This window comes from Microcaecilia unicolor, chromosome 1 (genome assembly GCF_901765095.1).
Source record: "Microcaecilia unicolor chromosome 1, aMicUni1.1, whole genome shotgun sequence".
Taxonomy (NCBI): Eukaryota; Metazoa; Chordata; class Amphibia; order Gymnophiona; family Siphonopidae; genus Microcaecilia; species Microcaecilia unicolor.
Genome location: NC_044031.1, coordinates 130,104,372 through 130,132,310, shown reverse-complemented (window position 1 = coordinate 130,132,310; position 27,939 = coordinate 130,104,372). Strand labels below are relative to the sequence as shown.

Genomic DNA, 27,939 nt, shown 5'->3' with positions numbered 1-27,939 from the left:
CTCTGAAAGTTACACTTGCTGCACTGTGGTGTTGTAAGTCTACCAGCATGGTAGGCCTGTACAGGGGAGAAGTATGCTCTCATAATAATTCTAAATTGAATCTCCCTATGTCGTGCACTGGTCACTTTATATACTATCTCCTTCAGAGCCTGGGCTATATCTCCGCTTCGAACCTCCACTCTCATATCCGCAGACCACCTCCGAGCAACCTCCTCATATCCACGGGGCGGGAAAATCATTCTCAGCTGTTTATAAAGTATTGAGATTGAGGTCTGTTCTCTACCTTGTGGCAGAAATAAATTCACCAATAAGTCATACATCCCTCTCTCGCATCCAGCAGAATTTAGCTGCTTAATGTAACTATGTAATTGATAATAATCATACCATGTCACATTCTCAGCTCCCACTATATTCTCTAAGGCCTCTCTAGATATAATCTTCCCCGAATCCTGCATAACATCGGCCACTAATACTATCCCTTCCCGTGCCCATTTTCTGAATCTCGGTTGTGTATTCCCAGGATCAAAGGCACTATTCCCCACCAGAGGAAGCAGATCTGTATAATGTGGATTCTTATTTAATCCCTTTAAAATATATCGCCATACCCGTCGCATTGGTTGTAACAAGAGATGCTGACTCCATCCCTTAGGTATCCACTTTCCTTGAACATGCATCATATAGTAGGGGTGATAAGGCTCAAACAGCACACACTCCGTACTCCACGCCGTATGTTCCTCTGAATCTAATATCCAGTCCGCTAAATGTCTGGTCAAACATGCCCAATTATATTGTTGGATATCAGGCATCCCTAAGCCTCCCTCTTTCCTACTCCCATACATATATTCCAGTTTAACTTTGGCCTTCTTTCCACCCCAGCAGAATCTAGTCACCATTCTCCTAAGTTTCTTTACATCCTTGATCTGTAGCAATATTGGCAGCTGTCTTAAGACATATAGCCATCTCGGGAACAGCATCATGGCATACATACCAATTCGGCCACTCAGTGTTAACGGCAGTCCTTCCCATAGATCCAATTGATTCCGTGTATAGTTTAATAACTCATCAACGTTTCTTCTATATAATCTTCTCAAGTCCCCCGTTAATTTTATACCCAAGTATTTAAATTCCTGATCCGCCCACTTCAATGGAAATGATCCCTTCCACCTCTCCCTTACCATGCTGCTAGTGGGTAGTCCTTCTGATTTTTGAAAATTTAAACTAAAGCCCGAAAAAGCCCCGTATTCTGCAAATACTTCCATCAGCACCGGCAACGTTTCCTCCGGTCTCGCCAAATGGACTAAAATGTCATCAGCAAACGCCGAAACTTTAAATTCTTGGTGTCCCAATTTAATCCCCTCTATCTCCACATTCCCCAGAATTTCTCTAATCAGGGGATCCAATGTAATGGCAAATAATAAGGGGGACAGAGGACAACCCTGTCTAGTTCCCCGATTTATTGGGAAACATCGTGAATAAGTACCATTAACCAACACCCTTGCTGTCGGGTTCTTATACAGAATGGATATCGCTTGTGTAAAAAATCCCTCAAAGCCATATGCCCTGAGCGATGCGAATAAAAACTCCCATTCAACCCGATCGAACGCCTTTTCGGCGTCGAAGCTGATCAAGAGGGATTCCCCTCCTTCTCTTCGCACTCTCTCCATCGTGGCCAATATCAACCTAATATTCTTCCCACTCTGTCTTCCCTGTATAAATCCCACCTGCGGGGGCGCCACTATATGTGCCAGCACTGTTGCCAGTCTAGCAGCCAAGATCTGAGCCAATAGTTTAGCTTCATAGCTAATAAGTGATATAGGCCTATAGGATTCTGGTAAGATCACATTTCTTCCTGGTTTCAAAAAAACCATAATATCCGCTAGACATAAGGATTGCGGTAATTCCCCCAATTCCACCGACTTGTTAAAGGCATCTGCCAGTGGTTCTCCTATATCTTGCATTAAGATCTTATACAGTTCTGCCCTGAACCCATCTGGCCCCGCAGCTTTATGTAATGCACTGCCTCTAATTTCTCTCAGGACCTCTTCTACTTCTATTGGCTTGTTTAGCTCTTCTTGCTGCTGCACTGTTATCTTCGGCAGTTTAACATTCTCAAGATAAATATCTGGATCCAAATCCTCCTTTTCATTCTTAGTGTACAACTTAGCATAATAGTCATGAAATACATCTAGTATCTCTGCATCAGTATGTACCAATCCCCCTTCCTGTGTCCGAATGGCTAGCACTCTCCTCTGTCCCTTCCCCCTTTTTACTAATCCTGCCATCATCCTCCCTGTCTTATTACCAAACTTATACAATTGGTATCTGTAATACTCTGCTGATTTATTAGCACGCTGATGTAATAGCTCATTCAGAGATGTCTGCGTGGCTAATAATTGCTCACGAAGGTGGTCCGCGGACTGTTGTCCGTAAGCTCTCCTCAACCGTATCAGGCTATCTCCTAATCTTATGATCTCTTTATCTCTTCGTCTCTTTTTTCTGATGCTATACGCTATTATCTCTCCCCTTAGGACAGCCTTTCCAGCTTCCCAAAACAATATCGGGGTATGCCTGTGAGATGCGTTGTGTAATGAATATTCTTTCCACTTTGCTCTAATATAAGTCCAAAACTCCGAATCTTTATATAGATCCATAGGAAATGCCCACCTATACTGTCTATTATGTGAGGTATTATCTTGAAATTTGATATATATAGCCGCATGATCTGATATAATCGTAGGATCAATATCGGCCTCCGCTATATGTGTGAAGCTCTCTTCATCTATCAATAGATAATCAATCCTTGATTGAGTGTGATGGGCTCTTGAGTAGTGTGTATAGTCTTTAGTATTTGGATGCAATACCCTCCACACATCAACCACTCCCAATGTTTCACATAGCAGTTTTATGCCTTTACCGGCCCCCACCATCGTGCTTGCTGTCCCGTGTGATCTATCCAACATTGTGTCCGCCACCACATTAAAGTCCCCTCCTATTATCTTATTTTTGATGTTGAAGTGTTGTATCTTACTAATGATTAAATGGTAAAATTTCTTACAATACACATTGGGAGCATATATATTACTAATGAGACATATATTGCCATTCACTTTTACCTGTGCTATTATATACCTCCCTTCAGGATCAACACACACCTGTTCCACCTCCACCTGTAGAGCTTTATGAAATAAAATAACAACGCCCGCTTTTTTCCCTACTGCCGGGGCCTCCAATATGGTCCCCACCCACCAAGTTCTCAGCTTCTCATGCTCCTGCTTTGATAAATGTGTTTCCTGAAGGAGCGCCACATCTGCCCTTTTCTTTTTAAGACTATGAAGGATTTTCTTTCTTTTAATGGGGGAGGATATTCCCCCCACATTCCAGGAGTATACTTTAAGGCCCATCAACCTCCGTCATCTCTTACATGTCCCCGCTCATGCCTCTTATCCAAAAGCAGGTAGACATGGTGTCCCAGCAGCACCACCCCCACCACTCTGTGTCGCAGCCATTCAACGTTCCACTCACTCACATATCTCCATCTATCATTTTTTGGTAATCGTTCCCCTACTTCCCGCCCTCTAATCCCTCCCCCCTCCCTCCCATATGTATCCTGTCTATTCCCTATTCCCCTATCCTTCCCCCCTAGCCCTCCTGTTCCCAGAACTAGTCACGCTATAACACCTGCACTCACCCACCAACATATCACACATCCCCCCCTCCCTCCTGATTCTTCCCCCAGCTTCCCCAACTTCCCCAACATACAAAACTTTATGTGTTATATCTCTAGCATCATATCTTAATTGTCTCACACTTCCATTCCTGTGTAACTCCTCCGGTGGCCAATGTTACTTAGTTCTTATATGATCAGACCCTGTGGACTTCTGACTTCTACTTCATTTCCAAGAGCCCCAAAGCAGTTTATTTAGCTCTGCCATGTCGTCATCTCCTGCAGTCAAATGGCGTCGAGACGTGCTAGGTACATCCAGAACACTGTCTTGGGCGCACTCCAAAAACACCCGCACTCCCGAAATATATCTGTCCAATCTATCAAGAGTCCATCAGTCATGTTCTCCATCCAAAAGGTCAGGTCAATATTCTCCCAATCTGCTTTCCACTATAACGCTATAATATAATCTCCAGCGTCCTCTTTTATGCCGCTGTTCCATCCTGCACATTACCTCTGCTTCATTTAAGCTCTCCATGTTGTTGTATATATTCTTTAGCTGCCTCCACCTGTTCAAAAAATTGACTTACACCATTTATGGTGAGTCTGAGCTTGGCAGGGTATAGGAGTGCAAATTTTATCTTCTTGTTATATAACTCCGTGCATAATGGCGCGAAGGATTTCCTCTTCAATTGCACCTGATGTGAATAATCTTGGAAGCAAAGGATTTTTCTCCCTTCATAGGTAAGTGCTTGCCCACCTCGAAGCGCATCCAATATGTATTGTTTATGCCTGAAATTAAGAGTCTTTAGGATCACCACTCTTGGTCTATTCCCTGACTGCCTCGTGGTCCCCACCCGATGGGCTCGCTCCACACAGAATTGTGATACTTTATCCTCTATATGTAAAGTCTTTGGCAGCCATCCTTCCAAGAAGTTGGGCAGATCCCTATCCAATAAGGATTCTGGTAGTCCAATCAGGCGCAGGTTATTGCGCCTGCTACGATTCTCCAAATCATCCAATTTAACCTCCAGATCCTGCACTTTCTTTTCCAGTTCTTTGTTTAACTCCTTCTGTGCCTCCACGCTCTCCTCTACCTCTGATATGCGCTGCAGGCCTTCATCCAACTCTAAGCTCATGCTATCAATACGTTCATGAGCCTCCTCTGTGCGATCATAAAGTTGTTGAAGCTTCTTGTCCAGCGCTGTCTCAACCGCTGCAGTTACCTCCGCGGTAATTTCTGCTAACCACGCGGATCCCACAGCTAGCTCTCCGATCTCACGCTGGTCGGCCATCTTGGCATCGGCCGGCTTAGTCTTGTCTCTCTCTCTGCGAACTGTTTTCGCCGCCATGCCGTGCCTCTGCGCCGTTTTATCGATCGCTATCGATTTCCGCTTCTTTCATACACCAGACAGCGCCGTTTCTCTCCTCGGGACCGTCGAATTTGCTGATTTTTGGGCGAATGTGCGCGGAGCCTAGCTATCCAGCGTCAGCCCTGCATCATGGCGTCACGTGACCCCCCCAGTAAAACATTAAGTTAAAAAGTAAGTAAATAAATAAATAGGAAAAAGAAGCAAGTCATGGTTGAGGGAGGGAAGTGGATATTGGCTGTAGAATAGAAGCACCAGTGTGTGGCGAAGGCCCTAGAGGGGTGGGGGAAGTGTCTATGGGGTAAATGGAGGAATCCTGTGGCAGTGAGCAGGGCTAGCGCACCCTGGGCAAGAAATGATGCAGCCTTGCACAAAGCTGGTGTGAAAGGTCATGACTAGATACGATGGGCCACTGAAGTTGGAGCATCCCTGCTGTTTCAGTATGCTGCCTGAAAGGAAAAAAAAACAGGGGCTCCTGCCAGCGGGAGTGGCAGCCACTTTGTGTATCAGCTGTTCCCTGCGGGCTGTAGAACATAGTTTGCCATTTGGGTCTTGGCACAGAGATCCTTTCATGTCTCTTTTGCCTTGTCTTTTGTTGTGGGTCAGGACAGGTGGCCTTGCTTGCTAGTTAAGGGGGCCTAGAGCTGGGGGTCCCACCTCCAGCGATCCAGACACTCCCTAAGCTTCCCCATGCTGGGGGGGAGGGGGGTATAAGTTACAGCACTCTAGGGACCCAAGTTCCTACCCATTAAAAAAAAATGAGTAAAATAAATGATGAAAAAAAGATGAATAAAATGGTGTGCAGGGATTTGCTCCCCCCCCCCCCCCCCCCCAGAGGAGAGGAATCTTGGTTGCTTGGAATCGCCAAGCTGCTGGGGGTCTAGTGAAGACTGCTTTCCTACTTTCAGGCATAGTGTGACTGATTCAGTCCCAGATATTCTCTCAGTAACAGCTCAGCTGGCATGCTCACATGCATGTTGGGAGTCTTTCTTCTCCCCCTCCTTCCCAGCTGAAAGAGTAATAGGAGAAGCGATTAGTAGAATTGGCTCTTTACTCCTCTTTCCACAGTACTGTAAGGTCTGTTTAGTTGTGGCATGCAATTTTGCTGGTTAAAAAAAAAAAGGGAGAAAAAGAAAAGAGAGTACCTGTCTTTGACAGCTCCTCTGATGCTGCTTATGCCTTTTCTAGTCTTACTTTGGTACCCCTGTATGAAGGGACTTGAATTGTCCTTTCGGATGTGGGAGGCTAGAGCATTCTCTGTGTGGGGTAAGAGAAGGAGGGGAAGTCAGTTTGACAGACAGTATGCATGCCCTCTCAGAAAGATTTAGCACTTTGGGGGTGGGTGGAAGAGACAGTAAGCTGTAAGGAGTCCCTATATTCCTAGGTGGTCGTACCCTCTTCTTCTCCCCCTCTCCCCAGTATATCCTCAGATGCTTCTTTATCTCTATTAACTGAGGATAGGTTTTCCTTTGGCTGACATGTATGATTTTTGCCTCACTGACCAAAGCCAGGGTCTTGTATTCATTCCCTAATGCAGGAAATAAGATGTTGGTACTCCTAGGATGGTGAACCCTATGTGATAAATCAGAATTAGAGTGGAGCCTTTTTAAGAACCTGTATGTTAAGACAAGTTTGAGTCTCTGTTTGAACATTCTTCTATAGTCTGTCTTTCCAGGCAGCTATATGCAGTGGCTCTATTCCATATCATCATGCTGATCAATCCATAGACTGGTGGGTTGTGTCTATCTACCAGCAGGTGGAGATAGAGAGCAATCCTTTTGCCTCCCTATATGTGGTCATGTGCTGCCGGAAACTCCTCAGTATGTTCTCTATCTCAGCAGGTGGTGGTCACACACAGCAGCAGCTCTGGCTAGGTCTCCAAGCCTAATTTTTAGGTTTTGTTGAGTACCTGGGGTTGAGGGCTCTTCTTGAGCAAGTGCAAACCTGGTGGCGCCAGGTCCCTCCTTTTCTCCCCCCTCCCGCTGGCTCCGTTAAAAAAAAAAAAAAAAAATTTTTGGACGTCCTTAAAGGCGTTTATTTCGACGTTTATTTAAACGTTTATTGCAGCTACTCACTGGGACACCAGGTCGTTACAGCTCGGAGCGAGAAGCAGGTAATTTTTACCTTTTTATAGCGGGCAGGGGGTTTCCCGATCGATCTCCACGTGGCCTATGGCGTCGGAGGGCGAGGGCGCGAAGAATCGCTCCCCGGACCGCGTGTGCGCTTCTAGCGGGGATGCGGGGGTCTTAAAGTCTGATTCGCCCTTGTTGGGTGTCAGTTCGGAGACCGGTCAGTGTCCCGGGTCTTCCTCCGGTGCGGCGGTTTTTCCCGTCATAAACGCCCATCCCCCGCTGCTCGCCGGCCACTCTGCTTGGACGGCTTCTTCTTGGGCCGCCCTTGAGCTGGGAGACGTTAATGCCATGGCCGCCCTTGATTTGGGCGACGGCAAAAAAGCGGCTAAAGTTAAGCGCCGTTCTTCCCGCGCGGCTCCTTCGCGGAGTGTCGCGCCGGACGCCATCTTGGATGCGCAGCATGTTTCTCCCCCGCTCTTGCGAGCGCCGGTTGAGGGTGCATCTAGGGCTGTGGCCCAGGCTGCTGAAGTGCACAGTCTGGGGGGTTTCTCCCTTGAGTTTATTTTGCTGCTGCATCAGGCCTTCCTTATGCAAAACGCTGCCCCTTCTTCCTTGTCCGATAAAGGGGTTGAGGCCCCCGGAAGTAAACGCCCTCGGGTGGATTCCCAGGCCTTAGAGGACTCTGTTTCCTCTGATGTAGATGAGGGCAGCGTATCTGAGTTCTCCCAACGGTCCTTTGGGGATTCCTTGGAGGAGACGGATTCCCGCTCGGATGGAGCGGATGACCCCTCTGCAGCGCGGATCTTTCGCTCAGAGGATTTGCCCAACCTGTTAGTGCAGGCCATGAGCATTTTGAAGATTTCCTCTCCAGAGGACGTCTCTCCCTCAGCCCCTGTTGGCTCCGCCATTATGCTGGGGACGAAGCGCCCGCCTAGAACCTTCCACGTGCATGATGCCATGCACACCTTAATTTCGGCTCAATGGGATGTCCCGGAAGCGAGCCTCAAAGTGGCTAGGGCTATGTCCCGCCTCTATCCTTTGCCTGAAAGTGAACGGGAGGCCTTTCTTTGGCCTACCGTGGATTCTTTAATCACTGCGGTGACTAAGAAAACGGCGTTGCCGGTTGAAGGTGGCACGGCCCTAAAGGACGCCCAAGACAGAAGATTGGAGGCGGCCTTAAGGTCGTCCATCGAGGCGGCTGCCTTAAGTTTGCAGGCCTCAGTTTGCGGCTCCTATGTGGCCAGGGCGTGCCTGACGATTGTGCAGCGGGCTTCCCCCTCGGATCCTTCCTTGAGGGCTGATTGGCCGGCCCTGGAATCGGGCTTGGCTTATTTGGCAGACTTACTGTATGATGTTTTGAGAGCCTCGGCTAAAGGTATGGCTCAGACAGTCTCTGCGTGGCGGTGGCTTTGGCTGAAACATTGGTCTGCTGACCACGCCTCTAAGTCCCGCCTGGCTATGTTGCCTTTTAAAGGCAAGCTGCTCTTTGGGGTCGAGCTGGACAAAATTGTGACCGATCTCGGCACGTCTAAGGGCAAGAGGTTACCAGAGGTCAGGGCTCGGGCCAGTGCTCGCCCCGGTATCTCCAGAGGACGGTTTCAGGAAGCCCGTCGGTACCGCCCGGGCAAGTCGGGCTCCTCTGCCCCCTCTTCCTTCAAGAGGAATTTCTCCCCCAAGCAGCATTCCTTTCGCAGAGACCGCCGTCCCGGAGGTGCGCCCTCCGGTCCTCCCCCAGGGTCTCGTACCCAATGACGGGGTCCTGGTCCATGGCCCAGTGCAGATTGGAGGACGCCTGTCCTCGTTTCTGGGCAAGTGGACCAGTGTAACTTCAGACGCTTGGGTGCTGGAAGTCATCAGAGATGGCTACAAGCTAGAGTTCTGCCGACCCTTAAGAGACGGGTTTGTACTCTCTCCCTGCAAGTCTCCGGTCAAAGCTGTGGCAGTGCAGCAGACCTTGGTCAATCTGATCCGCCTGGGTGCGGTCGTTCCGGTGCCAGAAAATCAGCTTGGCAAGGGACGTTACTCCATTTACTTTGTGGTACCAAAGAAAGGAGGTTCTGTACGGCCTATCCTCGACCTCAAAGGGGTCAATCGGGCCTTGAAAGTTCGGCACTTTCACATGGAGACTCTCCGCTCTGTTATAGCGGCAGTGAAGGCAGGGGAGCTCCTGGCATCCTTGGACATCAAGGAAGCGTACTTGCATATTCCCATCTGGCCTCCTCATCAACGCTTTCTGCGTTTTGCAGTCCTGGGCCGACACTTCCAGTTCAGAGCCCTCCCGTTCGGGTTGGCTACTGCTCCGCGGACCTTCTCCAAAGTAATGGTGGTCATCGCGGCCTTCCTGCGAAAGGAAGGAGTACAAGTCCATCCTTATCTGGACGACTGGTTGATCCGAGCCCCCTCTTATGCAGAGTGCGGCAAAGCTGTGGACCGGGTGATTGCTCTTTTGAGCTCCCTGGGGTGGATCATCAACTGGGAGAAAAGCCAGCTGCGCCTGACTCAGTCCCTGGAGTATCTGGGAGTTCGATTCGACACCCAAGTGGGCAGAGTGTTCCTGCCGGACAATCGGATTGTCAAACTTCAGGCTCAGGTGGACCAGTTCCTAGTAACCTCTCCGCTTCGGGCTTGGGACTATGTGCAGCTGTTGGGCTCTATGACGGCCACGATGGAAGTAGTGCCGTGGGCCAGGGCTCATATGAGACCACTACAACACTCTCTGCTGCAGCGCTGGACTCCGGTGTCGGAGGATTATGCTGTGCGCATTCCCTTGGACCCAGCAGTGCGCAAGGCGCTGAGCTGGTGGCTGAAGACAGACAAGTTGTCTGCAGGGATGCCTCTTGTGACCCCGGAGTGGATTGTCGTCACGACGGACGCCTCTTTGACGGGCTGGGGAGCCCACTGCTTGGGAAGGACAGCGCAGGGGCTCTGGTCTCCTGCAGAGGCAAAGTGGTCTATCAACCTCCTGGAACTCAGAGCCATTCGGTTGGCGCTTTTGGAGTTCCTCCCGATACTGGCGTTGAAGCCATTACGGGTCCTGTCGGACAATGCCACGGCTGTGGCCTATGTCAACCGCCAGGGAGGTACCAAGAGCGCCCCTCTAGCCAAGGAAGCCATGAATCTATGCCAGTGGGCGGAAGCGAACCTGGAACAGCTGTCAGCTGCCCACATTGCCGGAGTCATGAATGTCAAGGCGGACTTTCTCAGTCGCCATACCTTGGATCCCGGAGAGTGGCAGTTATCGGCTCAGGCGTTCTTGGACATCACGAAGCGCTGGGGCCAGCCGAGCCTAGATCTGATGGCGTCATCGGCCAATTGCCAAGTGCCGCGCTTTTTCAGCAGAGGACGGGACCCTCGATCTCTGGGAGTAGATGCCCTTCTCCAACAGTGGCCGACACAAGAGCTTCTCTATGTATTCCCGCCCTGGCCCATGTTGGGCAGGGTACTAGACCGGGTGGCAAAGCATCCGGGCCGGATGATCCTGGTGGGTCCGGACTGGCCCAGACGTCCCTGGTATGCGGACTTGATCAGGCTCTCAGTGGACGACCCTCTGCGGCTGCCAGTGGAGCAGGGCCTGTTGCATCAGGGTCCCTTGGTGATGGAGGATCCCTCCCCCTTTGATCTTACGGCCTGGCTATTGAGCGGCAGCGTCTGAGGAAGAAGGGCTTCTCAGACAAGGTCATCGCCACTATGCTGAGAGCGAGGAAGCGCTCTACTTCTACTGCTTACGCCAGGGTTTGGCGTACCTTTGCAGCGTGGTGTGAAGCAGGCTCACTTTCTCCCTTCACTGCTCCAATTTCTTCAGTGCTGGCGTTCCTGCAAGAAGGTCTGGAGAAAGGCCTGTCGCTCAGTTCCCTTAACGTCCAGGTAGCAGCTCTGGCTTGCTTCAGGGGCCGCCTGAAGGGTGCTTCCCTGGCTTCGCAGCCAGATGTGGTACGTTTTCTCAAGGGAGTTAATCACCTGCGCCCTCCTCTGCACTCAGTGGTGCCTGCGTGGAATCTCAACCTGGTGCTAAGAACCTTGCAGAAGCCGCCTTTTGAACCCTTGTCGAGGGCATCTCTGAAAGACCTGACGTTGAAAGCAGTCTTTTTGGTGGCTATCAGTTCAGCCAGAAGAGTTTCCGAGCTCCAGGCACTCTCATGTCGAGAGCCTTTTCTGCAGTTCACTGAGGCAGGAGTGACTATTCGCACAGTGCCTTCCTTCCTGCCCAAGATTGTTTCTCGCTTCCATGTGAATCAGCAGCTCTGTCTCCCTTCCTTTCGTAGGGAGGACTACCCAGAGGAATACTCTGCTCTGAAATATCTGGATGTGAGACGAGTCATCATCAGATACTTGGAAGTGACCAATGATTTCCGGAAGTTGGATCATCTGTTTGTCCTGTTTGCAGGTCCTCGTAAGGGTCTGCAGGCTGCTAAGCCTACAGTGGCAAGATTGGTCAAGGAAGCCATTGCAGCGGCTTATGTGGCTGCGGGGAAGGTGCCGCCTATCCAGCTGAAGGCTCACTCCACTAGAGCTCAGGCGGCCTCGATGGCAGAGGCCGGGTCCGTCTCCTTGGAAGAGATTTGCAAGGCGGCAACTTGGGCATCGGCCCATACCTTCTCCAGGCATTACCGCTTGACTGTGGCTGCTCAGGCGGAGGCCCGGTTTGGAGCTTCAGTGTTGCGGTCAGGGATTTCAATGTCCTGCCCTGGGTGAGTACTGCTTCGGTACATCCCACCAGTCTATGGATTGATCAGCATGATGATATGGAAGGTAAAATTATGTATCATACCTGATAATTTTCTTTCCATTAATCATAGCTGATCAATCCATAGCCCCTCCCAGATATCTGTACTGTTTATATTCTGGTTGCATTTCAGATTCAAGTTTAGTCTTCAGTTCCTGTTCAGGAGGACTTCGTGTTCAAGTTTTTTCAATTGGATTCTTCAAGAGTTGAGACGAGTTTGTGTTACAGTGAGCTGCTGCATTCCTCTCCCCTCCGTTTTACGGGGCTGGATTGAGACATAAATTCTGCCGGCGCTCCCTCCCGCTTCGTGCGGCTGTAGGGCAGCTTTGTACCCCTCCCGCTTCGGCGGTGTTAGGGTCAGTCAGCTCCTCCTGCGGTTGCGGTTGCAGGATAAGCTAGATCCCCCCGCATCGGCGGGGTGGTGTCCCTCCCCCGCTCCGCGGGGATGAGCTGGACGGATTCCCCTCCCCCACTTGTGTGGGGATGAGCTGGGTTAATTCCCCTCCCCCGTTTCGGCGGTGGTGAGCTGGGCAGAGTGTCCCTTTGTGGGTGTAATTTTCTAAGTGCTGAGTCCTGCAGATGGCGCTTGGATATCGATATACTGAGGAGTTTCCGGCAGCACATGACCACATATAGGGAGGCAAACGGATTGCTCTCTATCTCCACCTGCTGGTAGATGGACACAACCCACCAGTCTATGGATTGATCAGCTATGATTAATGGAAAGAAAATTATCAGGTATGATACATAATTTTACCTTCCTTGACTCCTTCACAGTTGGGTCCAGTTCACTGGTTGGGGTCTTGGACTTTCCTTCAGTTAATGGTGCCCAGAGGAGAGGTGTTTTAACAGCCCTATAGGAGATCCTCCAGCTCCTGCCTGTGCAATGGTTGATGAGTCTTCCACAATGGATGTAAGTGGTGCCATGAGCTCATTTATTGAATCTTCCGGTTTACCTAGGCAGAGCTACTGCAGGAGAGGGCCAGTATTTTTGGTCATCTTTTTTCGGGTACTCCTGCTCGGAGGAGCAGGATTGGTAGTCTTGAAATGACAGTGCAGTTGCTTATTTTATTTAAAAAAAACATTTCAGAGGCTGACTGGAGTAGTTTAGTTTATTGGTACTTGATAATGCTGCCTTTCAAAATACAAATCAAGGTGGTTTACAGAGGGTAAAAACCATTGTGAAATGCAAGAAAGGAACTATAACTGATGATAGAAAACCTGAAAAGGGGTAAGAAGGGGAAAGTTAGTAGAGGGGAAAAGAATGAGCATCACTGCGAGTCTGTCGCCCAATCTATGGGACACCATCAATGCCATATTGAAAATGTGGGGGAAGTCTTAAAACATGAATAGGAAATATTAGCTTGGAGGTCAGGTGGGAGGGAGTTCCAAAGTTCCTAAGGCCCCTTGATCTCTTTCCCTAATCATGGTCAGGGTTGAGTCAAAATCAGTCATGCACAATGTGATTCACACAGTCCCACCCTCCTTCCTCTAAGAAATAGTTTTGGATGGCAGGTTGGCTCCCTCCTTGTTGGATGCAGCTGTGGTCTAGCTGTGCCCTGCTCTGAAACACTTGGAGTCCTTTCATTGGTTGCTGTGGCATTGTTCAAATTAGCTGCCTTTGGCCACTTTTTAGGTTTTGCAGATGATAACTAGTCCGGTGGCTGACCATGTGATTCTTGTGTTCCAAAGAGGGCTCTGAGTCTACCTGGTTTTGGGGTTCCCATGCTTATGGCAGTTTGTCTTCAAGTGGTTCTCCCAGATACTCCGTTTTGATGTCCAGGATACCTCTCTGACAGCTGTGCTCTCTTTGTGTGAGTTTCCCAGGGCCCACAGTTTCCTCTCGGTGTGAGAGAAGTTTGTTGGGCTGCTTAGGTCTGAGCTAGTACAGGAGAGTTCGGTTGTTCTTATGGTTCTGCAGGTGGAATCCATGAGCTGTCATTATCTGTGAAGGCAATTTAGCTGTCTTAGCTTTGGGGGCTTGGGGAAGTCTTTATATTTTTTTATTTTTTGTAGGAAAGAAGTCTTCTTTCCTATAAAAAAATAATATAAAGTTGTAGTCTTGTGGACTTGGACAGTAGGGGCACTAAACCACTCTTCTGGTGCTCATATTTCCTGTTTCCCGTAGGTCTGTTCTACAGGTTCTGGTCCCTGAGTCATTGGACCTTGACTTCTGACCCATTTGTGTTGTGCAGCTTAGTTTTCTTCTGTTGAGTGAAAGTGTTGAGGTTGCCCAGTGATAAAAGAGCTGAAGTTCTGTGGAAGGGGAGTGAGCAGCTCTGGTGGTAGATCGTGAGTCTTGAACGAATCAAGGGGTCCGGTACCCCTAGGGGACGAGCTCATGGGTGTTTTGGCCTAGGCCTTGGAATTTTTAATGGTAGTTAATTCTGTGCTGTTCCTGATCTTAGTATAATTTTGGTTCGAGCTTTACAGATAGCTGAAAGCTCTAGCCTTTCGAAAGATTATCCCAGATAGAGTTAATTCAGAATTTAAAAAAAAAGATAAATGGGTTTTATTGGGAGGTCCTTCTTGTATATTTTTATATGGTTACTTCTTTGCTGAGAATGGTTTAGGGGAGAGTTCTAATAACCTTCCTGGACCTTGCTTGGTTTCTTTGTATGGCCCTGCTCCTAATCTGTTCTCACACAGCAGGTCCACAGCTGGGTACTAGTGGCACTAGTGAGAGCAACCCATGATTGGCAATGTTTTGGCCTTCATGTCTCTTTAGGGTAGCCGCCTAGAATCAGATTGCTCAGCCCAAAGGTTCTTGAGATGTGGCGTGCTCTCCTTTTACATGGTCAGTTCTCATGGCAAGCTGCCCTAATAATGAACACGCCTCCTCACCTTAAGTTTTGGTGACTTGTTCATTATTAGGGCAGCTTAGGTTGCCTTGCTCCGGTGATCAGTGGGGCAGTGCCAGTTGCATTGGCTTGGTGATCTGGGGGAGCCTTGGGGCTGTGACTTTTTTGGTTTGGTTGAGGGGGTTCAGCAGTTATGGACTCCCTCAACAATAGCATGAGCACCACCTCTGGTAACTCTCAGGGCAGTATTTTATGGGGGTAGGGCAATATGCCCTTTTGGGTGTCCATGCTCCTATGTTCAGCTTTACAGTGGGGTTGTTCAATGTCAGAAGGTTGCCATCTTGACAGGACAGTGTGTATTGGGGCCTAGTTGTCTTCCACCTGAGATCCTTAGAGCTTTGGTATATCCAATCATCTGGACTGGTCCAAGGATGGTGAAATTTTTTTTTTCTTACTTGTAAATTCCTTTCTTTGACCTAGACCAGTCCATGACAAGACTGCAGCTGGACCTTTCCTCACAGCAGCATCTAGCGACTGAGGGAACCTCTTGACTTCTAGTGGTGACGACCATGACGTCCTCTTCCTTCTCAGCCAGCGCTGCGGCCGCTGCATGCTGACTGCATGTTTATTCCATCCCATACGGCCACGCCACGGCTGTGCGCAATGAGTCTTGTTCTTGGCTGTTCACGCTAAAAAATAGCTGCAGGCGCTGGGACCACACGGCACTGTCTGCTCCCCCCCCCCCCCCCCCGGGCCTGGACTGCAGTGCCACATGATGGAAAGGCTGCTGCCGTGGTGCCGCCTAGGTGTGTTGTGGGCACGATTTCTTTATACTGTACCTGCCTAAGTGCTTGGTGTCCTCCCTGCTGGCCGGCCCGGGTCTAGATTTTAACTTCAATGCCGGTTGGGCTCTAAGTTCTCGATACAGTCACTTCATCATCACTACTCAAATTTTCGATCACAGCAGCCAGCAGTAGCATTCCCCTGTGGCCCCAGTGCCCCACAACACAGTCTGAGCCTGAGTCAGCTACAGGAGCCAGGGTGCTCTGCACCACGTGGCATGTGCAACTTTTCTGCAAGTAGCTGCCCAGCACTGCAGGTAATAAAATTTTAAATACGTATTTATTTATTTTTTTTAAACGTCATGTAATTTTTTTGGTACTTAAAATGCTGGCCAGTGGTGGTAGGATTATAGTAGACATATCTGATCAAGTTTGATATAGCATAATTAAAAATATTGGGGGTTTTTCACATTAAGTAAGTATATGGTTTATGTTGATGCAGGGCAGCTGTTGGGCAGAATACTTAGAAATCCATCATCAAGTGCATTCTAAGGCATTATTTTGTAGTATCCCAAGAAACACTACTTATATATATATATATATATATTAGTGCCCACCCAAAATGTCAGGTCTGACTACGCCACTGCTTGAACAACTTATTTTCTTTATATCACCTGGTGTTTATAACTTTTTAGCATTCCAAGAACCTTTTACATTTTTTTCTCTTTTTTTAGGTATTTCTGGAGCAGAAGAAAATGCTAAAGACAGGGTTGAACATAGCTCAGTTTAAAGGTCATGTGCATGCAATTGAAGAAGAAACGAAGACGTACTTTGAGCGATGGGGAGAAAGTGGAGAGAGAAGTAAGTATGTGGTGAGGGTGTGGCTATTTCTTTAATCCAGTGCAGAGCAAATACTGCAGTGAAGGTACAGGGTGGTGTAGGGCAGTGTTTCCCAAGTCCAGTCCTGGTGTACCCCCTTACCAGTCAGGTTTTCAAGATTTCCATAATGAATAAGCATGAAAGAGATTAGCATATAATGGAGGCAGTGTATGCAAATCAAGTTCATGCGTATTCATTGTGGTTATCCTAAAAACCTGACTTGCAAGGATACTCTGGTACTGGTCTTGGGAAACACTGGTGTAGGGGAATGGTGTACTGCTATGGATTTAGAGTCTGTCTCACTGACACAGACTACTCAATAATTACCGTGGATTCTTTTGTATTCGTGTTAGATAAATGAAACCTATATTAGAGGTGCTAAAATCTACAATGATTAAGATATATATGATGATTAAGCTATATACACACAATGATTAGCTATATAAACAATCATTACATCACTGGTCTCTACATCTAAGCAATGCTAAGAGTTCTTAGACCAGGAAAAGAAGCAATAATACACTATACATATACATATTATTCATACAACATCATTGGTCCTTACATCATCCAGGCTCTTATCATCAGCCAGGAGCTTTTTAGACCAGGAGCAAGTCCTCTGCGCAGTGCGTACGTTACACAGATGAGCTCCCGATTTCACTGAAAGAAACTCCCCTTTTTATTAGGCTCAGAACTCATGTTCAAAGCTAAGGAAAATTACAGAATGCTTCTCTGTTTAGATAAACAAGCTATACTGTGGGAATGTGGTCACATGCTTTCCAAGTCCAGGTGGCCAGGCTGAACTTCTGAAAACAAGAACCATCCTTCCCTTTGCATATCAAATTAATTCTTATCTTCCAACTTATTTTTGTATTTACAAGGAAAGTTACTTTTGGTCAAAAACGGAAGATTTCAGAGTTCATTATCGATCAAAGCAGGGTTGAAAAGCAATCCTTTACATCTTCCATTACAAATGGCTAGCTGTGCATTTCTGTAGAACAAGCATGATAACCAAGGTAGAAAAATATAAAGATTTCAGAGTTTTCCAGAGCAGTGAACTGTGGTCCTTCCATGCTGTTATAATTGTGCAGAGCCATCTCAATTTGAGTTTTTCTGCAGAGTATAATGCTCATGTTTGTATATTTCTCTTTTTTCTATCTACTGAGAACTATAAGTCTTTTTTGCATTTCTCCCTTCCAGATTTGCTTCATCTCTGCTCATGTTCATCTCCGGCACTATCTGGATACTGCCAGGGTGGTCAGTAATGATTTTCAAGTGCCCTATCCAGATAGTGCCAGTGAAAACTACTTGATAAATATCAGGCCCGTAGTTTCTTAATAGTTTCTCTTGTCTTAAAATTAACTACTATCCAACTAGCATTTTCTTAGGATCAGCTAAAAGAGTAAAACTAAGGCTTGAGAGGTAAAATTTCTCATTCCTGTTGGGCAGTCTTGTTTCTCACAGAGGAATATCAGATGAAGCCTAGCATTGAAAAAAAAAAAATATATATATATACATAAACACCTGTTAATGGTTCTTGTACTGGAGCTATTAATCCATCTCTTTGCATCCTTTCCTTAGACCTCTTTGAGGCACTCTCGGAGCTTATCATCCTGACTGCTAGCCACTGCTTACATGGGAAAGAGATCCGAGGGCAGCTCAACGAGAAGGTGGCAGAACTCTATGCGGACTTGGATGCTGGTTTTACCCATGCAGCTTGGCTCTTGCCCGGCTGGCTTCCTCTGCCCAGTTTCAGGTATTTAAATGGAATACTTCAGTAGCAGATATAGCAGTACTTACAGAGAACATTTCACAGGCCTTGTGGCTATATAGTGTGTAGGGAGCCTATATCCCTGGAATGGGCTTTTTACGTCGGTCTGGCCCGAGAATCTTTTAGTGAATGAACACAAGCAAATCATCCTTTTTTAAATTTCTCCTCTTCTTTTTTTTCTTTAATAAAGGGTTGGGAGAGTGTGAGTATGTTAGGTTTTTTTCATATTTGTTTTACCTGTTTTGAACGATAATTTCTTTGCTGTTGGCTCACTTTCTTAATCAAGTGAAATTTTGTGTGATTTGTTTGAAAATTCATAAAGGATGGGTACAAGCTAGAATTTCCTTACCCCCTCACTGATTCCTTCTTGGAGTTTCCTTGTCAGGCTTTGGTCAAAAGGCAGACAGTAAGAGCCACGTTACAGAACCTTCTAGATCTAGGAGCCGTTGTAGTTCCCAAGAAGGAGTGGGGCAAAGGAAGATATTTAATCTACTTTATAGTGCCCAAGAATGAAGGTTCCTACCAGCCTATTCTGGATCTCAAAAGAGTAAATTGAGCCTTGTGGTACTTCACTTCAGGATGGAAACCTTATGATTAGTCATAATAGCTGTTTCTCCAGGCAAGTTCCTCATGACTAGATCTCAAATGTATTCTTCTGTGTTCTAGTTTGGCTGCCTCATCAGATTTTTAAGATTCATCATTCTAGGCCAGCATTTTCAGTTCTGAACAATGCCATTTGGGCTGTCCACAGCTCCCGGGACCTTTTCAAAGGTTATGGTGGCTGGGCAACCTTTCTTAGATGGGAAGGAATTAGAATTCACCTCTATCTGGATTATTGATTGATAAAGGCCAGTATATTTCAGAAATCCAAAGTGTTGCTGACATGGATTGCCTAACCTAGGGACTGAAATAATTGCAAGTTAACTCCTCAGTCTGTGGAGTTCAGTTCAACACTCTGATTGGATCTTTACTAGGCTGTGCTCTGGGAGAGAGCGTTTCCCTTGCACAGATGCACAGACTCCTGTTAAGGCAACCGTCACCTCAAGCCTGGCACTGCAGTGCAACTGTTGGGATTGATGGCCATGACAATAGAGATGGTCCTTGCACAAGAGTTCATAAGAGATGACTCCCTTGTCAGTCATCAGTCTCTAGTGTCTCTGGCTCCCTTGGATGGGACAAGCCAAGTCCAGCATGGCATGGGTGCCCCAGTCATGCAATTTGTTTACAGGAAAGCTCTGGATTGGGTGGTGGTTACCACAGATGCCAGTCTGTTCAGCTGCAGAGCTTATTTCCAGAATGAGGTAGCTTAGAGCAAACGAACATTGAATGAGACAACTTGTTATCATCTGGAGCTGAGAGCCGTACACATGGCATTGCTTGCCTTTGGTTTTTCATTCAGGGAAGAGCAGTAAGGATCTTTTTTGACAGTGCCACAGTGGTGGCTTACATCAGCAAGCAGAGGAGAACTTGTAGTGTATTGCTGGCTTTGGGAGCACAGTTTGTCCTTCATTGGGTGGAAAAGCACTTGGTGATCCTGTTGGCAGCACATGTTCCAGGAGTACAAATCTTCAAGCAGATTTTCTTAGCAGACAGTCCTGGGATTCAGCCTTCTGTCTTAGCACATTGGGGCTTCCAGATCATGGATCTCATGGTCTCAAGAATAAATGCCAAAATGCCTTTTTTCTTCAGTTGTTGCAGAGAGCACGGGGCCAAGGGTTGGATGCCTTGATTCAGTAGTGGCCACAAAGCAGTTTGCTATATGTGTTTCCACTATGGCCAGTGTTCAGGTAATTCAAAGGATTGTCTCTCATCCCAGTCTTGCGATTCTGGTAGCTCCAGATTGGCCCAGAAGACCTTGGTATGTGGATCTGATTTAACTTCAAGTGAGCCCACCGCTACGTCTTTTGCAACAGAAGGGTCTTCTCTCCCTGGGTCAGTAGTCATGGAAGATCTGTCTGCATTTGACCTTACAGCCTGGCTCTTGAGAGGTTGATGTTAAGATGTAAAGGATACTTTGAGGACGTCATTTCCACCTTGCAAGCAAGAAAATATTCTACTTTAGTAGCTTATGCAAGAGTCTGGAGGGTTTTTGAAAGCTGGTGCTTGAAGAGGGCTCTTTCTTCTTTCTGTTCCTCCATTGCCCATATCCTCGCATTTCTTCAAAAAAGTCTGATGAAAGATCAGCCCTTTGCTCCTCCATCCTCTGGTATGTTTGGTTTGTCAAGAGTGTAATCTCAACTTGCTCCTTAATGTCTTGGAACTTAAACCATTTGAGCCTCTTAAGAGGGCCACCCTCAAAGATCTTGCTCTTAAAACATTATTTTTATTGACCATTTCCTCAGCTAGGAGAGAGCTACATGTTCTTTCTTGTAGGGATCTATTTCTTCATTTCATGGAAACCAGAGTTTCAATTTGCATTGTTCCTTCTTTTCTGCTAAAAGGGGTATCTCCATTTCATTTGGACCAAGCCTTACTTTTTCCCTCTTTTAAAAAAGAGAATTTTGGTAATGATTCCAAAACTCTACGGTTCTTGGATATTCGTTCAGGTTTGATCAGATATTTGGAAGTGACCGTTTCAAAGATCTAACAGATTATTTGCAATATTTGGAAGTCCTGGGAAAGGAGAAGCAGCCACTATGGGGCTCATTTTCAAAGCACTTAGTCTTACAGAATTCCATAGACTACTATCAGGCTTATTTTCGAAAGAGAAGGGCGCTCATCTTCCGACACAAATCGGGAGATAGGCGTCCTTCTCTTAGGGTTGCCCAAATTGGCATATTTGAAAGCTGATTTTGGGCGTCCTCAACTGCTTCCTGTCGCGGGGATGACCAAAGTTCACGGGGGTGTGTTGGCACCGTAGCGAAGGCGGGACTGGGACGTGATTAAGAGATGAGCGTCCTCAGACGATAATGGAAAAAAGAAGGGCGTCCCTGACGAGCACTTGGCCTACTTGGTCCATTATTTTTCTTGCGACCAAGCCGTGAAAAGGTGCCCGAACTGACCAGATGACCACCGGAGGGAATCAGGGATGACCTCCTCTTATTCCCCCAGTGGTCACCAACCCCCTCCCACCCTAAAAAAAAAAAAACCTTAAATTTTTTTTTTGCCAGCCTCAAATGTTATACCCAGCTCCATGACAGCAGTATGCAGATCCCTGGAGCAGTTTTAGTGGGTGCAGTGCACTTCAGCCAGGTGGACCCAGGCCCATCCCCCCCCCCCCCCCCCCACCTGTTACACTTGTGGTGGTAAATGTGAGCCCTCCAAAACCTACCCGAAACCCACTGTACCCACATGAAGGTTCCATCTGTGGAATCGGAAGGAAGTAGAGAGATCTAGATGCTTTTCAAAGTACTCTGCTTAGAAAAATGGTGACAGAACCCACGAGGGAAGGAGCGAGCAACGCTGGATCTGGTGCTCACAAATGGGGATAGTGTGTCAAATGTCTGAGTGGGTGCCCACCTAGGCAGCAGTGACCATCAACAAGTTTGGTTTGATATGACAGCTGAAGTGGAGGGCGGGCACTCAAAACTCAAAGGCCTGTATTTCAAGCATGCTGACTTTAGTAAAATGGGGGAATACCTGAGGAAAGAGCTGATGGGCTGGGAGGACGTACAAGAAGTGGAAGGACAGTGGTCGAGGCTGAAAGAAGATATAAATATGGCCACAAACCTTTATGTGATGAGAGTAAATAAAAGCAAGAGAAAAAAAGGAAACCCATATGGTTCTCCAAGCAAGTGGCTGAGAAAATAAAGGCTAAAGAGTTGGCGTTCCTAAAATACAGAAAAACTCAAGAAGAAGAACACGGAGAAGAATACTGGATGAAACTGAAAGAAGCCAAGAGAGAGATATGTCTGGCGAAAGCGGAAGAACAAATGACTAGAAATGTAAGGAGGGGTGACAAAAATTTCTTCAGGTATATTACTGAAAGGTGGAAGACTAAAAAGGGAATTGTGAGACTAAAAGATGCTGCGAACTACTATGTAGATAATAATGAAGAAAAAGCAAATTTGCTAAATAGATACTTTTGTTCTGTTTTCACAGAAGAAAATCCTGGAGAAGGACCACAATTGACTGGCAAAAGTACATATGAGAATGGAGTGGATATAGCACTGTTCACGGAAGAGAGTGTGTATGAACAACTTGAAAATCTAAAGGTGGACATAGCCATGGGATCGGATGGGATCCACTCCAGGATATTGAGGGAGTTCAGAGAGGTTCTGGCGGGTCCTCTTAAAGATTTGTTTAATAAATCCTTGGAGACAGGAGAGGTTCTGTGGGACTGGAGAACAGCGGATGTGGTCCCTCTTCACAAAAGTGGTGATAGGGAAGAAGCTGGAAACTACAGGCCAGTAAGCCTCACTTCGGTTATTGGAAAAGTAATGGACGCAATGCTGAAGAAAAGGATAGTGAATTTCCTGGAAGCCAATAAGTTGCAAGATCTGAGACAACATGGTTTTACCAAAGGTAAATCGTGCCAAACGAGTCTCATTGAATTCTTTGACTGGGTGACCGGAGAATTGAATCATGGACATGCTATAGACGTAATCTACTTAGATTTCAGCAAAGCTTTTGACACAGTTTATTTATTTATTTATTTATTTATTACATTTGGTTCCCCACAGGAGGCTCTTAAATAAACTTGACAGGCTGAAGATAGGACCCGACGTGGTGAACTGGTTGATGGACAGATGGAAGAAGGTGGTGGTTAATGGAATTCGCTCGGATGAAGGAAAGGTGAGTACTGGAGTGCCTCAGGGATCGGTGCTGGGGCCAATTCTGTTCAATATATTTGTGAATGACATTGCTGAAGGGTTAGAAGGTAAAGTTTGTCTTTTTACGGATGATACTAAGATTTGTAACAAAGTGGACACCCAGGAGGGAGTGGAAAACATGAAAAAGGATCTGCAGAAGCTAGAAGAATGGTCTAAGGCTTGGCAATTAAAATTCAATGCGAAGAAATGCAAAGTGATGCACTTGGGGAGTAGAAATCCATGGGAGATGTATGGGTTAGGCGGTGAGAGTCTGATATGTACATACGGGGAGATAGTATCTGAGGATCTGAAGGCGACGAAACAGTGTGACAAGGCGGTGGCTGTAGCTAGAAGGTTGCTAGGCTGTATAGAGAGAGGTGTGACCAGCAGAAGAAAGGAGGTGTTGATTCCTCTGTATAAGTCGTTGGTCAGGCCCCACCTGGAGTATTGTGTTCAGTTTTGGAGGCCGTATCTTGCTAAGGATGTAAAAAGAATTGAAGCGGTGCTAAGAAAAGCTACAAAAATGGTATGGGATTTGCGATACAAGACTTATGAGGAGAGACTTGCTGACCTGAACATGTATACTCTGGAGGAAAGGAGAAACGGGTGATATGATACAGACGTTCAAATATTTGAAAGTTATTAATCCGCAAACGAACCTTTCCATATCATCAAGCTGATCAATCCATAGACTGGTGGGTTGTGTCCATCTACCAGCAGGTGGAGATAGAGAGCAAACTTTTGCCTCCCTATATGTGGTCATGTGCTGCCGGAAACTCCCCAGTATGTTCTCTATCTCAGCAGGTGGTGGTCACACACAGCAGCAGCAGCTCTGGCTAGGCCTCCAAGCCTAATTTTTAGGTTTTGTTGAGTGCCTGGGGTTGAGGGCTCTTTTGAGCAAGTGCAAACCTGGTGGTGCCAGGTCCCTCCTTTTCTCCCCCCTCCCGCTGGCTCCGTTGAAAAAAAAAAAAAAAAAAATTTAAACGTCTTTAAAGGCGTTTATTTCGACGTTTATTTAAGCGTCTATTGCAGCTACTCACTGGGACACCAGGTCGTTACAACTCGGAGCGGACAGCAGGTAATTTTTACCTTTTTATAGCGGGCGGGGGTTCCCCGATTCTTCTCCTCGTGGCACATGGCGTCGGAGGGCGAGGGCGCAAAGGGTCGCTCCCCGGGTCGCTTGAGCGCTTCTAGAGGGGATGCGGGGGTCTTAAAGCCTGATTCGCCCTTGTTGGGTGGCAGTTTCGTGACCGATGAATGTCCCGGTCCTTCCTTCGGCGTGGCGGTTTTTCCCGCCATAAACGCCCATCCCCCGCTCCTCGCCTCCACCATTTTGGCCGGCCACGCGGCTCGGACGGCTTCTTCTTGGGCCGCCCTTGAGGTTGGAGACATTAATGCCATGAACGCCCTTAATTTGGGCGACGGCACAGAAGCGGCTAAAGTTAAGAGCCGTTCTTCCCGCGCGGCTCCTTCGCGGAGTTTCGCGCCGGACGCCATTTTGGATGCGCAGCAGGCCTCTCCCCCGCTGTTGCGAGCGCCGGTTGAGAGTGCGCCTAGGGCTGTTGCCCAGGCTGCGGAAGTGCACAGTCTGGGGGGTTTCTCCCCCGAGTTTGTTTTGCTGCTGCATCAGGCCTTCCTCATGCACAACGCTGCCCCCGCTCCCTCGTCTGGTAAAGAGGTTGAGGTTCCCAGAGGTAAACGCCCTCGGGTTGATTCCCAGGCCTTGGAGGAATTTGTCTCCTCCGATGTAGATGAGGGCAGCGTGTCTGAGGTCTCCCAACGGTCCTTTGCGGATTCCTTGGAGGAGACGGATCCCCGCTCGGATGGAGCGGATGACCCCTCTGCAGCGCGGCTTTTTCGCCCAGAGGATTTGCCCAACCTGTTGTTACAGGCCATGGACACTTTGAAGATTTCCTCTCCGGAGGACGTCTCTCCCTCAGCCCCTGTTGGCTCTGCCATTATGCTGGGGACGAAGCGCCCGCCTAGAACCTTCCACGTGCATGATGCCATGCACACCTTAATTTCGGCTCAATGGGATGTCCCAGAAGCGAGCCTTAAAGTGGCTAGGGCTATGTCCCGCCTCTATCCTTTGGCTGTGAGTGAACGTGAGGCCTATCTGTGGCCTACCGTGGATTCTTTAATCACTGCGGTGACTAAGAAAACGGCATTGCCGGTGGAAGGTGGCACGGCCCTAAAGGACGCCCAAGACAGGAGATTGGAGGCGGCCTTAAGGTCGTCCTTTGAGGCGGCTGCTTTAAGTTTGCAGGCCTCAGTTTGCGGCTCCTATGTGGCCAGGGCGTGCCTGACTATGGTGCAGCGGGCTTTCCCCTCGGATCATTCCTTGAGGGATGATTGGCCAGCCCTGGAATCGGGCTTAGCCTATTTGGCAGACTTGCTGTATGATGTCTTGAGAGCCTCAGCTAAAGGCATGGCTCAGACAGTCTCTGCGCGGCGGTGGCTTTGGCTGAAACATTGGTCTGCTGACCACGCCTCTAAATCCCGCCTGGCTAGGTTGCCTTTTAAAGGCAAGCTGCTCTTTGGGGTCGAGCTGGACAAAATCGTGACCGATCTCGGCACGTCTAAGGGCAAGAAGTTACCAGAGGTCAGGGCTCGGGCTAGTGCTCGTCCCGGTACCTCCAGAGGACGGTTTCAGGAAGCCCGTCGGTACCGCCCGGGCAGGTCGGGTTCTTCTGCCCCCTCTTCCTTTAAGAGGCATTTCTCCCCCAAGCAGCGTTCCTTTCGCAGAGACCGCCGTCCCGGAGGTGCTCCCTCCGGTCCTCCCCCAGGGTCTCGTACCCAATGACGGGGTCTTGGTCCACGCCCCAGTGCAGATTGGAGGACGGCTGTCCTCGTTTCTGGGCGAGTGGACCACAATAACTTCAGACGCTTGGGTGCTGGAAGTCATCAGAGACGGCTACAAGCTAGAGTTCTGCCGACCCTTAAGAGACGGGTTTGTACTCTCTCCCTGCAAGTCTCCGGTCAAAGCTGTGGCAGTGCAGCAGACTTTGGACAATCTGATCCGCCTGGGTGCGGTCGTTCCGGTGCCAGAAAGTCAGCTTGGCAAGGGGCGTTACTCCATTTACTTTGTGGTACCAAAGAAAGGAGGTTCTGTCCGGCCTATCCTCGACCTCAAAGGGGTCAATCGGGCCTTGAAAGTGCGGCACTTTCGCATGGAGACTCTCCGCTCTGTTATAGCGGCAGTGAAGGCAGGGGAGTACCTGGCTTCCTTGGACATCAAGGAAGCGTACCTGCATATTCCCATCTGGCCTCCTCATCAACGCTTTCTGCGTTTTGCAGTCCTGGGCCGACACTTCCAGTTCAGAGCCCTCCCGTTCGGGTTGGCTACTGCTCCGCGGACCTTTTCCAAAGTAATGGTGGTCATAGCGGCCTTCCTGCGAAAGGAAGGAGTACAAGTCCATCCTTATCTGGACGACTGGTTGATCCGAGCCCCCTCTTATGCAGAGTGCGGCAAAGCTGTGGACCGGGTAGTTGCTCTTTTGAGCTCCCTGGGATGGATCATCAACTGGGAGAAGAGCCAGCTGCGCCCGACTCAGTCCCTGGAGTATCTGGGAGTTCGATTCGACACCCAAGTGGGCAGAGTGTTCCTGCCAGACAATCGGATTGTCAAGCTTCAGGCTCAGGTGGACCAGTTCCTGGTAGCCTCTCCTCTTCGGGCTTGGGACTATGTGCAGCTGTTGGGCTCTATGACGGCCACGATGGAAGTAGTGCCCTGGGCCAGGGCTCATATGAGACCACTACAACACTCTCTGCTGCAGCGCTGGACTCCGATGTCGGAGGATTATGCGGTGCGTCTTCCCTTGGATCCAGCAGTGCGCAAGGCGCTGAGCTGGTGGATGCAGGCAGACAAGTTGTCTGCAGGAATGCCTCTGGTGACCCCAGAGTGGATTGTCGTCACGACGGACGCCTCATTGTCGGGCTGGGGAGCCCACTGCTTGGGAAGGACAGCGCAGGGGCTCTGGTCTCCTGCAGAGGCGAAGTGGTCTATCAACCTCCTGGAACTCAGAGCCATTCGGTTGGCGCTTTTGGAGTTCATCCCGGTACTGGTGCTGAAGCCTGTACGGGTACTGTCGGACAATGCCACGGCTGTGGCCTATGTCAACCGCCAGGGAGGTACCAAGAGCGCCCCTCTAGCCAAGGAGGCTATGAGTCTATGCCAGTGGGCGGAAGCGAACCTGGAACAGCTGTCAGCGGCCCACATTGCCGGAGTCATGAATGTCAAGGCGGACTTTCTCAGTCGCCATACCTTGGAGCCCGGAGAGTGGCAGCTATCTGCTCAGGCGTTCTTGGACATCACGAAGCGCTGGGGCCAGCCGAGCCTAGATCTGATGGCGTCATCGGCCAATTGCCAGGTGCCGCGCTTCTTCAGCAGAGGACGGGACCCTCGATCCCTGGGAGTAGATGCTCTTCTCCAACAATGGCCGACACAAGAGCTTCTCTATGTGTTCCCACCCTGGCCCATGTTGGGCAGGGTCCTAGACCGGGTGGCAAGACATCCCGGCAGGATAATCCTGGTGGGTCCGGATTGGCCCAGACGTCCCTGGTATGCGGACTTGATCAGGCTCTCAATCGACGATCCTCTGCGGCTGCCAGTGGAGCAGGGCCTGTTACATCAGGGTCCCGTGGTGATGGAGGATCCCTCCCCCTTTGGTCTTACGGCCTGGCTATTGAGCGGCAGCGTCTGAGGAAGAAGGGCTTCTCAGACAAGGTCATCGCCACTATGCTGAGAGCGAGGAAACGCTCTACTTCTACTGCTTACGCCAGGGTTTGGCGTATCTTTGCAGCGTGGTGTGAAGCAGGCTCACTTTCTCCCTTCACTGCTCCAATTTCTTCAGTGTTGGCGTTCCTGCAAGAAGGTCTGGACAAAGGCCTGTCGCTCAGTTCCCTTAAGGTCCAGGTAGCGGCTCTGGCTTGCTTCAGGGGCCGCCTGAAGGGTGCTTCCCTGGCTTCCCAGCCAGATGTGGTGCGCTTTCTCAAGGGAGTTAATCACCTGCGCCCTCCTCTGCACTCAGTGGTGCCTGCGTGGAATCTCAACCTGGTGCTAAGAGCATTGCAGAAGCCGCCGTTCGAACCCTTGTCGAGGGCATCTCTGAAAGACCTGACGTTGAAAG

General features: G+C 48.6%; 1 protein-coding gene across 2 annotated transcripts in view; it reads left to right on the top strand.

Moving 5' to 3' along the window:
* The window catches only part of LOC115468460 (lanosterol 14-alpha demethylase), a 110,773-nt gene that overhangs the window by 43,969 nt on the left and 38,865 nt on the right, over window positions 1–27,939 (top strand). For both annotated transcript variants that reach the window (XR_003941874.1, XM_030200204.1), the window contains exons 4-5: window positions 16,144–16,270; window positions 17,870–18,044. Coding sequence is in view for 1 of the 2 variants with exons in the window: in XM_030200204.1 (XP_030056064.1) it covers window positions 16,144–16,270; window positions 17,870–18,044 (302 nt within the window). In the remaining variant the exon portion in view is untranslated. The remainder of the gene's footprint in view (window positions 1–16,143; window positions 16,271–17,869; window positions 18,045–27,939) is intronic.